This window comes from Mesoplodon mirus, assembly GCF_964341445.2.
Source record: "Mesoplodon mirus genome assembly, chromosome: 19".
In the NCBI taxonomy this organism is placed as follows: domain Eukaryota; kingdom Metazoa; phylum Chordata; class Mammalia; order Artiodactyla; family Ziphiidae; genus Mesoplodon; species Mesoplodon mirus.
Window position 1 is genome coordinate 14897813 of NC_138995.1, and position 14532 is coordinate 14912344.

The following is a 14532-nucleotide window of genomic DNA, read 5'->3' on the forward strand; positions in this document are numbered from 1 at the left end:
AGATGCTTCAAATCTATTATTTTTTTCAATGTTGTTGTTTCTTTGTGATGCCCTACGTATAACCTTAGTAGCGAGTATACAGTGCGCACCCTCAATCCCAAAGAACTATTACTTAATGAATCTTTAAACATTACGCATTTTCATTGTTTTGCAAAGTATTTTTGAAACACGTCAAATCTAAATTTTCTTTTCTCTCTTCGTTTTCTCTGGCAAGTTTTAAAGCCTGCTGATTCCTCTTCTAGAACTTTAGAAGGAATTCCACTCCATCTCCAGGACACCTAGTTTACATATCTGACCTACAGAAAAATTTCTCTCCAACTATTTCGAAGGCTAGTAGAAAACTCCATCCAGTGTGTCTCCCACAACCCCTCCTTTTAACCACCTTCACTGTCCCCTTGTCACCCTACATTCCTGTGCATTTTAACTTCTTGTCATCACCTTCAAGACTCCACTCCCCCCCATGCCTGCATCTGCCTTCATTTCCTCCTACTCCCCCCCAATTCCTGCCAAAAAAGCCCCGTTAGCTGCCTGTTGCATAACTGCTCCCCCGTCACCGTCTCTCTGGATTGTCAGCCCCACTCCCGCCAGCAGGAATGCCCCTTTTTGTCCAACCCCTCCTCCCTTCTGCAACACGCCCAGCGATTCCCCGAGATTAAGTTCCTCCGGGGATTCTCTCTCCAGGCCCACGCTCCGGAGCGAGAAGCGGGTCTTAACTTCGGTGGTAAGCTCCGAGGGCAGAGGCGGCCCACTCCAGCCGGCGCAGCCCCAGCACACCGCAGCGCCCGGCCAATCACCGCCGCCATCCTCCCGCTGGGGTGATGTCTTCAGGTGTCCGGGGAGAAAGCCCTGCGTACTATCAGCTCCGCTCTCGGGCCAGGAGCCGCCGGCCTTGGGGCCCCGTGCGCAACCGGGGGAGGCAGAGGCGGGCCCCGGGGTCCCGAAGGAGCCGAGTGGCGGCGGCGACCGGGTGGACGCCGGCCCCAAGGCGTGGGCCTGCGAGGCGGGTGGCACGCGGCCAGGGATGGGCAGAGGTGGGGACGGAGGCGGCCGCGGCCTCGGCGGGGGCCAGCTGCAGAGGCCTCCGCGGGTGCCGCGGCCCCTCCAGCCGGGTTTTGGGGGCGACTGAACCGCAAGGCTGACTGACCGACGCGAGGTGGGGGTCGCCGGCTGCCTCGGCCACCGCGCGGGGTAGGGGCGGCCTCTCCCTGCTCTCGCTCCCTCCCCAACCCGAACCCGCCCGCCCACCTCACCTTCAGGACCCGGATCCCGCCCGGCCGGCGGCTCGCGGGCGCTTCGGGCGGCTCCGGGGGTTCGAGCGGGCCCGCGGGGCCCGGCTCCACCTCCCCCATCTGCGGCTGGTGGAGGCTGCACAGGGACGCCCGGCCGGCGCTACGCCGCACGGAGCCTCGGAGGCGAGCGTGAACAGCCTGCGGCCCCGCCCCCCGCAGCCCGCCGGCCCAGCCCCCTGCCGCCCCTCCGGCCCCGCCCCCCGCAGCCCCGCCGGCCCCGCCCCACCCGCCGCCTTTTCGCCCCTGCGTAGCCGCGGGCCCGGTGCGTCCTGGGCGCTGCGAGCCGCAAGCCGCTGGGCGGGCGGCCGGGGACCTCCGTTGTCGGCCGCCCTCGGTTTGGAGGACTGAGGTACAGGGAGGATTATTTGCTGCTGTCCCCGCCTCCGAAGTACGGGCTGGACAAGGAAGGGGGGGTGGAGGGCTGCACCTGTCAATAGTGACGCGAGGACGCTGCCCTCCGCCAAGGGTGGCTCTTGTAATTGACCTTTCCCAGACCTTCCCTCTGTACTTCAAAACCGGATGCCTATATTCAATATCCTATCATGAAACATAATGGAAAAGAATATGAAAAAATAACGTATATATATTTATAGCTGAATCACTTTGTTGTACAGCAGTCATTAACACAATATTGTAAAACAACTATGCTTCAATTAAAAAAAAGAAAAAGAAAAAACTGGACTGTCACCCTCACGTACAAAGCCATTGAACGAATTGTTGAGAATACTCACCTTAGCAAGGCCCTTTCTCCTCCTTATTAGAGATGCTCATGGCCTTCTTCAGCAAATTCGACCCCACCTCGTGTCCAAAATGTCATCTCACCTCCCAGCCACATTCTAATTTCTCCTCATGTAGTAAAATTATCAGAATATTGTTCTCTGCTTCAAGCAGTAATGTGGTCTGGTCTGAAAGCCATTTTATTATCTGCAATTCTAGTTCAGAAAATTTTTTATTATTTTCTTTTAGTTCCTGCAGTGATAGCTTTGTGACTGGCCAGTGGGCCAAATCAGACAGCCAGATTCCAAATTTCAGCTCTACCTCTTATTATTAGATCTATACCCTTGTACTAACTATTTTATCTAAGCCTTTGGTTCTTAGCTGTGAAATAGAAATTAGTCGGTATAGTAGTTATTATGAAGATTTTGCAAATGCATACAAAGTGCTTGACACATAGTAGTGATTCATAGGTGTCACTATTATTCTGTATTTCCAAATTTAAGAGACACTCAATTCCTTAGAGTCCTCTTGTTAATTCTGCTCTAAATTGTCTTAGGAAACCTTCTAGACCTCTGGATTTTTAGGTCTCCCCCTCCTACACAGGTGTTGAATCTTCAGGCAACTTCTAAGGAATTAGCAGAAAAAACAATTTCTTGTGCTTTGAATAATTGGTATAAATGGTATCACCTATTAACCATTGCTTCAGCTTGCCTAGTCCAATATGTTAAGAATATTTTAATTGTAGGTTTAGAACAAGAGTTTGACATCTATCAGTGCAGTCTGTTCCCCTCTTCTATGTATGCATTTATAGATATTTTAAATTCCAAGACAAAATTTGACTCTTGCAAAGATTCTGACTCTGTACAAATTATTTCTTCTGTGAAAGTTTGGTCACTACTTTCTCCCCTCTCATGAGTTACTTTGTATATACCAAAACTCCAATCTCCAGTCATCTTCATTTCTTTGTCTCATTTTAGTGAATTTAAAATGATGTCTCTGTGAGTCTAGTGTAAAGTGAAAAAAACTCTTTAAGTTGTCTACCTCCTGGGTTTTCCTTCTACCCTGAAATTACTTTCAAGAAAGCTACTCATAGTTAGATTCCCATTTCAGTGCTTATTGGGTAACTTCTTCCAGCACGAACACTGGTATGTAAGGGATAAGCACCAATATGGAGACAGAAGTGGACTTGACCAAGGGCGGACAGGCAGAGAAAAGAATGAAAATGTGGTTCAGAATTAAGTGCTTCTAAAAGCCTGTTTCTTGAGGTACTACACATTACCTTTTCCAGATCTCACGAGCAGAAGCTCTTTATTAGTTTATCATCTGAAGGGGAAGGATCCTGTCACACGACCAGCATTTGAGTTCATGCTGGGAACAGCAGTGGTAGATGATTTTTTTTTTTTAATTAATGGGAGAGTGGGCTAAAGCATCAATCCAGAATACAAGCATATGCTAAAAGTTATGTATTTACTACTTCTTCAACAACAGTAGTACCTCTTTCAAAAAGAGAACAACAAAAAAGCTACAAACCCAGGTGTTGCTGGGGATAATTTATGACGCAGCTCTCTTTTTTTTTTTTTTTTTTGCGGTATGCGGGCCTCTCACTGTTGTGGCCTCTTGGCTCACGGGCCCAGCCGCTCCGTGGCATGTGGGATCTTCCCGGACCGGGGCACGAACCCGTGTCCCCGGTATCGGCAGGCAGACTCTCAACCACTGCGCCACCAGGGAAGCCCCTGATGCAGCTCTCTTTAAAGGTCTCCATGGTTTAAGACCCAATTCAGTTAAGTGGTGACAACCAGTTGATTCTGAGTTTTCTTTTCAGATCATGTATTGCCATTAACATTTTATACTGTTTCAAAGGTCACATATTCATGTTCTCCCCCAGTTCAAGGCAGTGTGCATTATGTATGCCAAGGGTTATGTAACTACAATTTCTAGAAATGGTAAACAGCTCAGACTAACCCTAAAAATAAATTCCTCTGGGATTTTTTTCTGCACATATCCATCTGCCCTCACTGCAGGTTCATCATTACAAAAATCAGTTTGAATCAAGCCAAGAGACAGAGAAGTCATTAGACTCCCTCCTTTCTGTATCCTTCCTGTAAGCAGCTGTGCATACCTCTCTTTCCACCTGGAAGGGGTTGGGGAGGGACACACACACACACTTTATCCCAGGAGCTCTTCCTAATCTTCACTACAAAATGGAAAGGTCTGGAGAAGGAGAGTTCATGTCTGTAAGATTTTGGTAGAGGAGCCATAAGAGCTTACTACATTTGCTTCTTTATAGCTAGTTCCCACTCCTTTGATGATCACAAGCCATCTTTAGGCCTAAATCCTTTGTTATTTCTACCACAGATTGAGCAGATTTAGATATTCCTTAGTTTCAAATACACAGGCTGTATTTACCTAGCTTCCAGGTTTGAAGGATTTTTTTTCCTTGAACATTTTTGTATTGTTGAATATGGGGACAACTGAACTAGGGAAGGAAATAGCATGAAAAATACTTTTAAAAAGTGATAAAAATTGGGCTTCCCTGGTGGCGCAGTGGTTGAGAGTCTGCCTGCCGATGCGGGGGACACGGGTTCGTGCCCCGGTCTGGGATGATCCCACATGCCACAGAGCAGCTGGGCCCGTGAACCATGGCCACTGAGCCTGCGCATCCAGAGCCTGTGCTCCGCAACGGAGGAGGCCACAACAGTGAGAGGCCTGCGTAGCGCAAAAAAAAAAAAAAAAAAAAAGTGATAAAAATTAATTTGGTCCTTCTGGATGGAAGTTCAAATCTGAACACTATTCGCTGTATTAAGTAAATGTCTAGAGTCTATTACTGGCTAACGTTTTCTACTGCAGCTTTCATATTTTCCTCTCGTTACATGGAGATGAAGGTGTCAAGTAAATTTAATATTAGAAACAGATGAATTTTAACTAAGCCACATATAAGATTATAGAAATGTCACTTATCAAACAGCACCAAAGGGCACTTCTGCATAAATTAGATAATTGCCAAGGCCTACTTCCTTCTACTTCTCAGTTAGGGGACTATCACACTCTCCCTCTTCTTAATAAGGGACTATCAGGGATCATCTGAGTACTAGAACACATAAGCTCCCAACTTTCAACCACTCTCACTTCTATGGAAGAGTTCATATAAAATACATCATGAAACAGAATTCATTTGGCTGGTCAAGCCTTCCTCTTCTTAGTCACAGATAAACTTGAACAAGTCACAAACAGACGCTTTAAACTAAAAGCTCATGACCACCTCTAACATACAATTCATCTTGACATGATTTCTTTGCCTTGTTTGAGAATTCACCCATGTGGAGAATACCAGCATGGAAACAATCACTAGTTAAAATTTCCAATTGCACTTTTCACTTTCTGTAACTTCAAGTTTTTAAAAATTTGTTCAAGTTCCTCTCTTGGTGAGATTTCTGTGTAAAAGGAACATTAACAGGTCAGTAAGTTTAGCTCAAAGCTCTGGAATAAGAACTCATCAAAGGCTTCTCTAATCCACTTGTAAGAAGTGAGGAAGCAAAATTTAAATCATTGAGTATTGACTTTTTATTAGTCACTGTTCATAATTTGTTTCAACCAAAAGACAATACACACAGCAGAATTCTAATGCATCCCATGTAAATGTTTACATCCATTTTATTCCTCTCGCCTCTAAGACTTATCATTTAATTTTAAATTTTTTTTACATCTCAAAAATATGTCTGCAATAATTAGAATTTCAGTAGCCGTCCCACTTGGAAACAGCCTTTTAATATTTTTACAGTAAAGAAGATGTGATGGGGCTTAATGAAAATGTAACTTACAACATTATGAAAGAAAAGGGACGATACAGGGACACAGTGGGAGTTCACAAAGGAGAGAGTTCAGAAGCTCTTTCCCATGAGGCCCCCAAAGAGAAAACAAAAACAAAACACACAAAGCGCAACAGCAGGTTCCAAAAACAAAAACAAAAACAAAACTCCAATGTTCCATCTTGAAGTCAGAATCAGCCTCGTGGAAGTTCAAGAAGCAACTGTGCCAGCTGCTTCAGCCTTTTCTTCTGTTTGAATGTTCCAGGTCCTGGAACCCTGTAGATGGGACCCACTCACTGCTAGTGCTTGCAAAAGAGTTATTCACTTCCAGTTCTACAAGCAGGCCCACCCTCCCGAGCCAGAGCTGGTCAAAGCGTTTTAAACTTCAGGACTTTCTGAGCACGTCTCTTTTCAGTGATCCCCCCCATTCCCAAACTCCTGAGTGCACAGACATGAACCACCTCTCCACCAACCACAAGGCTCGTGAGTATCCACTTTTTGCTCTCTAGCTCACTCTCTGTTTAGGACAATGTGGGTCATACACATTCACTAGAAAAAAACATACGCATTCAAACTTTCCTTCCCCTAGTTCTCATAGCCCAAATATTTTCCAATGCAGAAGATAGTGAAGTTGAACCTTGAAAACAGTATCCCCTAATTTCCAACCTCTCAGAACAACATAAAAATGGAAAGCATGTTATATAGTAGACGGAGATACTCAAACCGTTAGTGCTGGACAGTTTTCTTATATAAATGGGACAAACAAAGGGTACGAAGCACATTTTTAACCTAACAAGAGGGAAGAATCCCCTCCCAGATGTTACACTGAGGAATGTTTCTTTAAATTAGAAAGACCTTAAAATGAACAGATAATCACCATACAAAGCATGAAACATTCCATGGCTGTCCAAATTACCTCGAGGTAACAGCAGCGGAGCATAGTGGGAGAAGCTTCTCGGGTCGAGCACCCTTCCTACAGTTTTCTGAGATTACTTAGACAAATTCTCCCTTAGGATTACTGTGGGGGTGGGGAGGGAGTACAGAATAAAAACTACTCTGGAAGAGGGGAAACAATGAGGTAAAAGTGCATGTGAAATTGTCCAAGTAAGTGTGTTTAGGCTCACTGCTTATCACCCTGGAGTTATGAAAACAGCCATGGAAATCACCCTTTCCTCACGATGGCTCTGAAGTTGTAAATCTAAACAAATTTGCTCCCCCGTGAATGGTTATACTAGGGAAAGAAATAACTGAAATGTGCAAGTATTCATAGAAATTAAGAGATTTCTCCTTTAGCAGCACGGCCAAATGAGAGGAGAACGAATTCTGATCCTAGAAACTAAGGCACGCTGAAGCTTTCAAAGATCCAATCATTTGAAACAGTCTTCACAACCATCAGTATCCTAGGCAGTTAGTTACCTGGCCGCTAGTCCTTCAATACGGTGCTCAGGTTCACTCTGGAATCATTTCATATTCTACACAGCACCCTTTGTGTTAAGGCCATGATTTTTACTCTGTCTAGACAAAGCTATGGATGATCACATAACTCTACCTCAAAACTACATTCACCCAAGAAGACACTTTGTTCTGAGAGTAGACCCTTTCCAGCCCCATTAGCTAGCACTGTCTCATAGCATGATCTTCAGCAGATTTCTGAGATTCAAATCAGTTCAACTAAAGAAACTTGAGCTGGTTAACTATAAACGTGAGAGAGAAAATAAAGCCTCAACCACAAGAGGAATGTTAGACAAATTCTATTCAAGAAATCCACCAATATTATGTTAATCCTATCACGTTTCACAGCATTAAGTATCCATCCGATGAAATCAGTCTGCAAAGAGACCTTTAAAGACTATTTTTCATCGCACAGGCAGAGCAGTTGTTTGAAACACACACTAGACCACACTTACTTTACTGAAAACTACGCACAAGGTAATATCCTGTTCTTGACTCAGTCAACCATTTACCCAGTAGAATAAGTTTTAGCAAATCTTGCTCTTAAATACTAAAATAAGACCAGAAAGTTCCCCCTTTGGAGCCTTTAGTTCAACTCCAGTTTGTCAAATGTTAGGAATAATCTAGCATCTGATACAGAGCTAGATTTGACAAGACACTGAAGATTTTAAGTAAAGGCTTGGTGAAATGGAGGGGGAAAAAATGGATATCTGTATCCAGTTTTAAGACCAAAGCCAAAGTGGTCCTTATACTGTACTCAATACAGTAATGATTGCAAATATTTTAAGAGCAAGGTGGGCCTGACTTTTCCTTTTCTTTAGTACATCAGACATGGCACCTGTGCACCTGAACGTACACAGTACATTCAACACGTGCCACAGGAGAGTCACCTTACCTCATGCCAGCAACTCAGTGTTAAGGTTTGATAACATAAGGGTCCTTTCTAAAAGCACTCGGCACTCTCACTAGTTTAAAAAGCTCCAGATCTCAAGTCTTTGATGCAGATACTCATAAGATTGGCCTCTCTTGAGAGACCAACTTCTCACACTCAGGAAAGGATATTCCTACCCTATGGTGTCTATAAGACTTCCTCTGACATAGTGGGCAAGGAAGCTACAAGGCTTCATTCCAACACCATAAAGTACGATATAGGAAAGATTTCTTTAACTGCGTGGTCTTTATTTCAGTGCCAGTGTTACAGATACAACACAAATGTTCCAGTTAGAAGAAGGAATTCAAACGGAATGCCAAGGTCCAAGCCAGGCTCAGGAAATAAAAAGGGAGATTTGGAGTAATGGAGAAGATGACTCCAATAGGCTCTGGAGTGAGTCAGATACTCACTCTTCCTGTGGGCAAAGGTGCTTTCGTTAAGGAGTCTGTACTTTAAAAGTGGCAGACTCCTCTTTCCACCCATTTACCATAGTTCAGGCAAGTTATGGGTTTGGGAGAAACTTTAAAATTTGTAGTGGGAATAGGGGCATTAATAACTATTAATATAGCTTTTGTAAATTGTCCACTTTGCACTTTAAGGGGAATCAATTTTGAAAATCATGGAGAGTACTCATGACTACAGCTAAAGAATGCAGAGAAAGGGGGGCTGGAAGAGCCTTTGAAGTTTCTATTACAAATAGAGCACCATATCCTTCATGCCAAATCTAAACAAAAGCTCTTTTTAACTGCATCTGTCCAGTGTTTACAAATAACCTTTCAAGGTCTGACCAGTTCTTGGTAACAAACATACATACATGTGTGTGTCTGTGTGTATACAGTAATGCACAGAAAAGGCTACCAGGAGCCTAATGCCTCTTTCAAACATTGGGGGAACCAGTAGAAAAAGGCAAGGCTCCCTCATGTCCACTGTTACATTTCCGTTCTATATGCCAGATGTAAAAAGCGCCTGAAGGTGGTAACCCAGCTAGTGAGGAGTAAATACCCCACCTCGCCCAGTCCACAGAGAAACACAGTAAAAAGAAGGGGCAACTCTTTGCTGCAGAGACAGAGTGAGTGTCTTCTTGCCATGAATTCCAGTCCTCTCCTCCAGACCAGCTGCTTATTTCCTCAGGGGCTCAGGGAATGTTGATTCTGGCTGTAAATGTAGGAGGGGTGGAGAAGTGCAGAAAAAGGAGAGGAGGAGGAAGAGTGCAAAGTAGCCTCCAGAAGCAGCCGGCCTCAACAGTGGAGGAGAGGAGGTTAGTCTTTAACAACGCTTCAAGGTCAGCAATAACTTTAGGAAAATCCTCCTCAACAGTCCTCTTCAGCTCCTCATGCCCATGGTACAGTTGGGGGGGACTTGCAGCGATCACAATCTCCTTCCCAGAGTTCCTTTGATTGAGTGGGATAAGAATGAGAATGGTGCTGGACCCTCATTGCCAGGACTGAGGGGGAAAGTTGTTCACCTCTGCTAGATCTTGCATTGCTGAGCCCTTGTGATTATATGTGAGCTTGATCCGCATTCGCAGCTGTTGCTGTAAGAAGAAAAGAGAATAAAAAATTACACACTGAAATAAAATCTTTAGAATCTGTACAGTCTACAAATAGACTTTTAATCTTAGAAAACACATATTATTTTAAAGCAGAACTCTCTTAAAAATGAAACACAGGCAAAAAACAACAACAAAAACCACCTAGTACTCTAGCTATTAGCCAACATCATGCAGTCAATTAGAGAAAATGCATCTCCAGAACTCACTGTTGGCTTCAATTCTAGAACCACATTAACAGGACAGAACCACTCAGGAGCATTTTCACAGTAACATTTGCTAAGTGCTTTTCTCAAAGATTCAACACTTGTATCCAATTTTCTAGAAAAATGAGGTAAACGTACTCACCTTATGCTCTACATTCAGATATACTGGTTGCTTTGTCACCCTCCCCATGCAAAAAACTAGACTTTTAAGCCTCTAAATAGAGAAATCTTTAAATGTGCATTTTAAAGATTTTTTTTTTTGATGTGGACCATTTTTAAAGTCTTTATTGAATTTGTTATAATATTGCTTCTGTTTTACGTTTTGGTTCTTTGGCCACGAGGCATGTGGGATCTTAGCTCCCCGACCAGGGATCAAACCCACACCCCCTGCATTGGAAGGTGAAGTCTTAACCACTGGACCATGGGGAAGTCCTCTAAGTGTGCATTTTAATAAGATGCCACTAAACCATTTTGTGTATCTGGGCTTCACTTATTATCTACAAAAGAACAAGGAGGTTAGACCAGACATTTTAAAAGATTTCTTTTCTGCTGTGAGTCAGAAAAACCTTTGAGAAACAAAGCAAATTTTATTTCAGGGAATATGCTTACACCTTGCTTGGATAATGTCTTCAAATGTGCTACTCACCTTCTGTGGGTTCAGAACTTTAATGACTTGTGTGATGGTCCCCGTATTAAATGCTGGGACGATGCTGCTGCTAGGAGACAGAAGCTGCAGCTGGAATGTCTGGGGGGAACAAAGGGCACTCTTCAGAAAAATACACTTAACACTATGTCAGAGATGTCAACAAATACAGTCAGACACGCAGATGATGGTTCAATTACCAGATTTACCTACTACTAAATTCTATTTGTTTTTCAGATATCAGCAATTCACAGCATGTGGGCTATCACTTCATGGCATTTATAAAACGCCATTGTTTCTAGCAATGAGCTACTCTTTCCTTCCTGGTAGAAGCAACTTTAGCCTACCACTTTTCAAAAAGTAACCAATTCTTGTTCTGGCGACCTCACTTAATAGTAACTGATCAACTATGTACGTAAAAAAACAAAACAAAACAAACAACAGCAACAAAAAAAAACGGGTACCTGTGGTTAAAAAAAACTAGAAAGAAATGAAAAGCTTTCTAAAAATAGTAAACCAGCACACTAGTCACCAACTACACGCCTTCAAACTTTTGTGTATCTGGACGGTTGGGATCAGAGACTTGAACCTTTGTTTTCTAAAGCCTATATAATCTGGAAGGTGTCAAGGGTTACTCCTACAGGACAGAGGTGAAGGAAAAGCTGAAAAAAGCCAGCTTGTTAATACGTATGTGGAAAACATCAGGATCTCTACACTGGGGACACAAAGCCCTAACAGAAAAATTATGTGCAGAACTAACCCATACAGCAAAAGACCTGGAAAAGCCAAACACCATAATTTATTGAGTACTGGTGGATTTTGTTTGTTTGTTTACAGGGAAGAGAGATAAAAGTGCTATGAGCAAGATAGGTAAATCATAGTTAGCACAATATAGTACGTATGTAGCTATTTTACAGACTAGGATAAAAAAATTTTTCTTGAAAGTTTAGTCTCCTAAAATATTAGAGAGAGAGGAGAATGAGAGAGACAGAAAGAGAAAGAAGAGAAGAGGGAGAGAGAAAAAGAAAGGGATGGAGGGAGAGAAAAGAGAGAAGGGCAAAGGGGAGAGAAAGAGAGGGAGGGAAGGAAGAAAGGAGGGAAGGAGGTTCATGGGTCTAGGTCTTCTCTAAGGCCCAAAATTACAAAAGCAGAAATTTAATCTCAATGCACAGGTTTATTACTTTGGGACTTATTCATAAGTCTACTGTCAAGATAAATTATGTAAGCTAAAATATTATTCATTTATTTACATTTATTTCATTAAATGTTAGATGGCATCAATTGTAATTCACACCATTATTTTATATACCACTGAGAAAGAAAATAGGCTGCCAATGAAACTATGACAAGGTTATCAATTTTAAAATGTACCTCAATTTCAGAAATAACAAAAAGTAAAAATAGTATTAGTAGAATCTGCGAAATACAACGTTTTGAAGTTCAAGATACAGCATGATATGCAAATAGGCATTGTATAGTACAACACCAAGAAGAAGGCCATACTTTAAAGCAGAGACGGTATGTTGCTAGAACAGCAGTGTAAAATAATAAGTATAAAACTCTAAGTTGTAGCAGCTAACATTTACTGAGCACCGAACATAAGAAAGTGCTTACAACAGTACCTGGCGCATAAAACCCATTTATTGCTCAAAGGAACCCTATGACGTAGATATCATGATGACACACCCCCTTTGCAAATGAAGAAACTGAGGCATAGAGATTAAGTAACCTGCTTAATGTCATACAACTAGTATTGAAACCACTAACTCTAATGCTTCTAAAACATCTACATTATTCTGACTCCTAAACATCCAAGTAAAGAAGGTTGCAAAGTCAGCAGTAACCACAAGTAAAAGGTCTTCAATTTCCAAAATTGTGTTGTCTGAATGTCATACTTCACATGTCACTGAAAAGATCAGATTAGCCTAATCTATCCCAGGGGTTGGTAAAATATGCTCCATGGGCCAAGCATGAACTGACACCTCTTTCTGCAAGTGGTTTATTGGAGCAGAGCCTCCACCTTTATATATCGCCCATGACGGTTTTGGCACTGTGACAGCATACAGCCTAAAACACTTACTATCTCGCCTTTTACAGAAAAATTTTGCCCACTCCTCATTCTACGTTTTCCTTTTTCAAAACTTTTCATTATTCAATGATGAACATAAACACTCCTTAAACTAAGATTTGGTATAAACAGAACTTCAATTTACAAAAACAAGCAGTCATTGCATCAATTGTAAACTAGATGTTAATGAAGGAGGAATGTTTCTCTCACATTATCAAGAGGCAAAAACTTTTAATTCTGATCCAGTGACTAGAAGAGAATATCAAATACATGAAGTCTCTCATCTTGACTGAACTTTAATTCCACGTTAAATTTGTGTTTTTTAGGTCTTTACCACTGTACTGCTGAACCCCAACCTATCCTCAGTGCCCTGAGCATTCATGAATCACCTTGTAGAATTCTGCTCTCTCGCTATTAGGCTGCCCTTCCTTTATCCTACAATACTAACTGTAAGAATATCTTTGACTAAGCCGAAAGTATTCGTTAAAAATGACATGCTTAGTTAAAAAAAAAAATGACACGCTTTAATGAACCATAATAGTTACATTACTGTTAGTTTGAGTTAAATCTGCAAACTTAGTTTAATCTCTGAACATTAAAATATATCCCTTACCAAATACATAAAAAAATAATCAGCCAATTTTTAATTCAAGGAAGAAGGCCAAGAAGACAATTATAGTACCTTTGGTACTGCAGCCTGGAAAACAAAGTCCGTCATGTCCAGCTCTGTGCTGTTGGAGGCCTGTATCGTTATCACTGTGACACTGGGGTTGGTGTTTGACCGTTCAAAGGTGAATTCTATCTTCAAGCCATTCTTACTGTATGCTGTGATGGAGGGGATGCCTGCGAAAGCACAGGGAGATCAGTCTAATTGTAGTCAGCCTAATGCTTGCAAAATTATTACTTCCTTTCTTCAACAACTACCTCTCGTTGCTCTAAGGATGATAACACCAGTGATCGTACCTGTAGCAATGTCATTGAAGAGAGGCTGTGATGAAAGCCCATCCAACAAGAAGGGGGGCTGGGATATCTGTGGGACTGAGGCAGGGGCGGGAGCAGCAGCTGGAGCACCTAAATGAAACATCCCACAGTTAGGTCAATCTTAGCCAGAATGACAAATCTCACCAAGAAAATATGGAAGAAAATTATCATGATCTCAAATTAAGGGAAGGATGCCTTAAACAAGATGCAAAAATCATAAACCATAAAAATAACTAAAAATTCAAATACTTTAAAATGAATAACGTCTGTTCATTAAAAAATACCATAAAAAAATAGACCAGGGCTTCCCTAGTGGCGCAGTGGTTGAGAGTCTGCCTGCCGATGCGGGGGACATGGGTTCATGCCCCGGTCCGGGAAGATCCCACATGCCGCAGAGTGGCTGGGCCCGTGAGCCATGGCCGCTGAGCCTGTGTGTCCGGAGCCTGTGCTCCCCAACGGGAGAGGCCACAACAGTGAGAGGCCCACATTCCGCAAAAAAAAAAAAAAAAAAAAAAAAAGATCAAAGGCAGAAGAAAATGTATGCTACAAAATAACAAATGGATGAGCACCTAGAACTATAAATATCTTTTACAAATCAATAAGGAAAAAAGTTAACCTAATTTAAAAGTGGTAAGAGAAATGAACAAGCATTTCACAAAAGAAGGAATGCTTTGATTAATTCTTGCATATTTACACAGGGAGACATGTTACAAAAAGTGTGCATAGCAAGATAATTTCTAACAATGAAATTCTGGAAACAAAATGTCCATCATCAAAATAATGGGTAAGTAGGGCTTCCCTGGTGGCGCAGTGGTTGAGAGGCCGCCTGCCGATGCAGGGGACACGGGTTCGTGCCCCGGTCTGGGAAGATCCCACATGCCGCGGAGCAG

The 14532-nt window shown here is 42.5% G+C and overlaps 2 protein-coding genes across 5 annotated transcripts in view; both read right to left on the bottom strand.

The window, feature by feature from the left end:
* PHLPP2 (PH domain and leucine rich repeat protein phosphatase 2) overlaps nt 1–1413 on the bottom strand; it is a 74143-nt gene extending 72730 nt beyond the window's left edge. For 2 of the 3 annotated variants that reach the window (XM_082608264.1, XM_082608263.1), the window contains exon 1: nt 1251–1413. In XM_082608264.1, the coding sequence (XP_082464390.1) occupies nt 1251–1349 (99 nt within the window). In that variant the 5' untranslated portion in view covers nt 1350–1413. The remainder of the gene's footprint in view (nt 1–1250) is intronic. The other variant, XM_082608265.1, reaches the window with a different exon arrangement.
* Nucleotides 1414–8422: 7009 nt separating this feature from the next.
* Nucleotides 8423–14532, bottom strand: part of AP1G1 (adaptor related protein complex 1 subunit gamma 1) — a gene marked incomplete at its 5' end in the record, with an annotated part of 77790 nt that continues 71680 nt past the window's right edge. For both annotated transcript variants that reach the window (XM_082606041.1, XM_082606040.1), the window contains 4 exons: nt 8423–9729; nt 10597–10695; nt 13344–13504; nt 13625–13732. In XM_082606041.1, the coding sequence (XP_082462167.1) occupies nt 9628–9729; nt 10597–10695; nt 13344–13504; nt 13625–13732 (470 nt within the window). In that variant the 3' untranslated portion in view covers nt 8423–9627. The remainder of the gene's footprint in view (nt 9730–10596; nt 10696–13343; nt 13505–13624; nt 13733–14532) is intronic.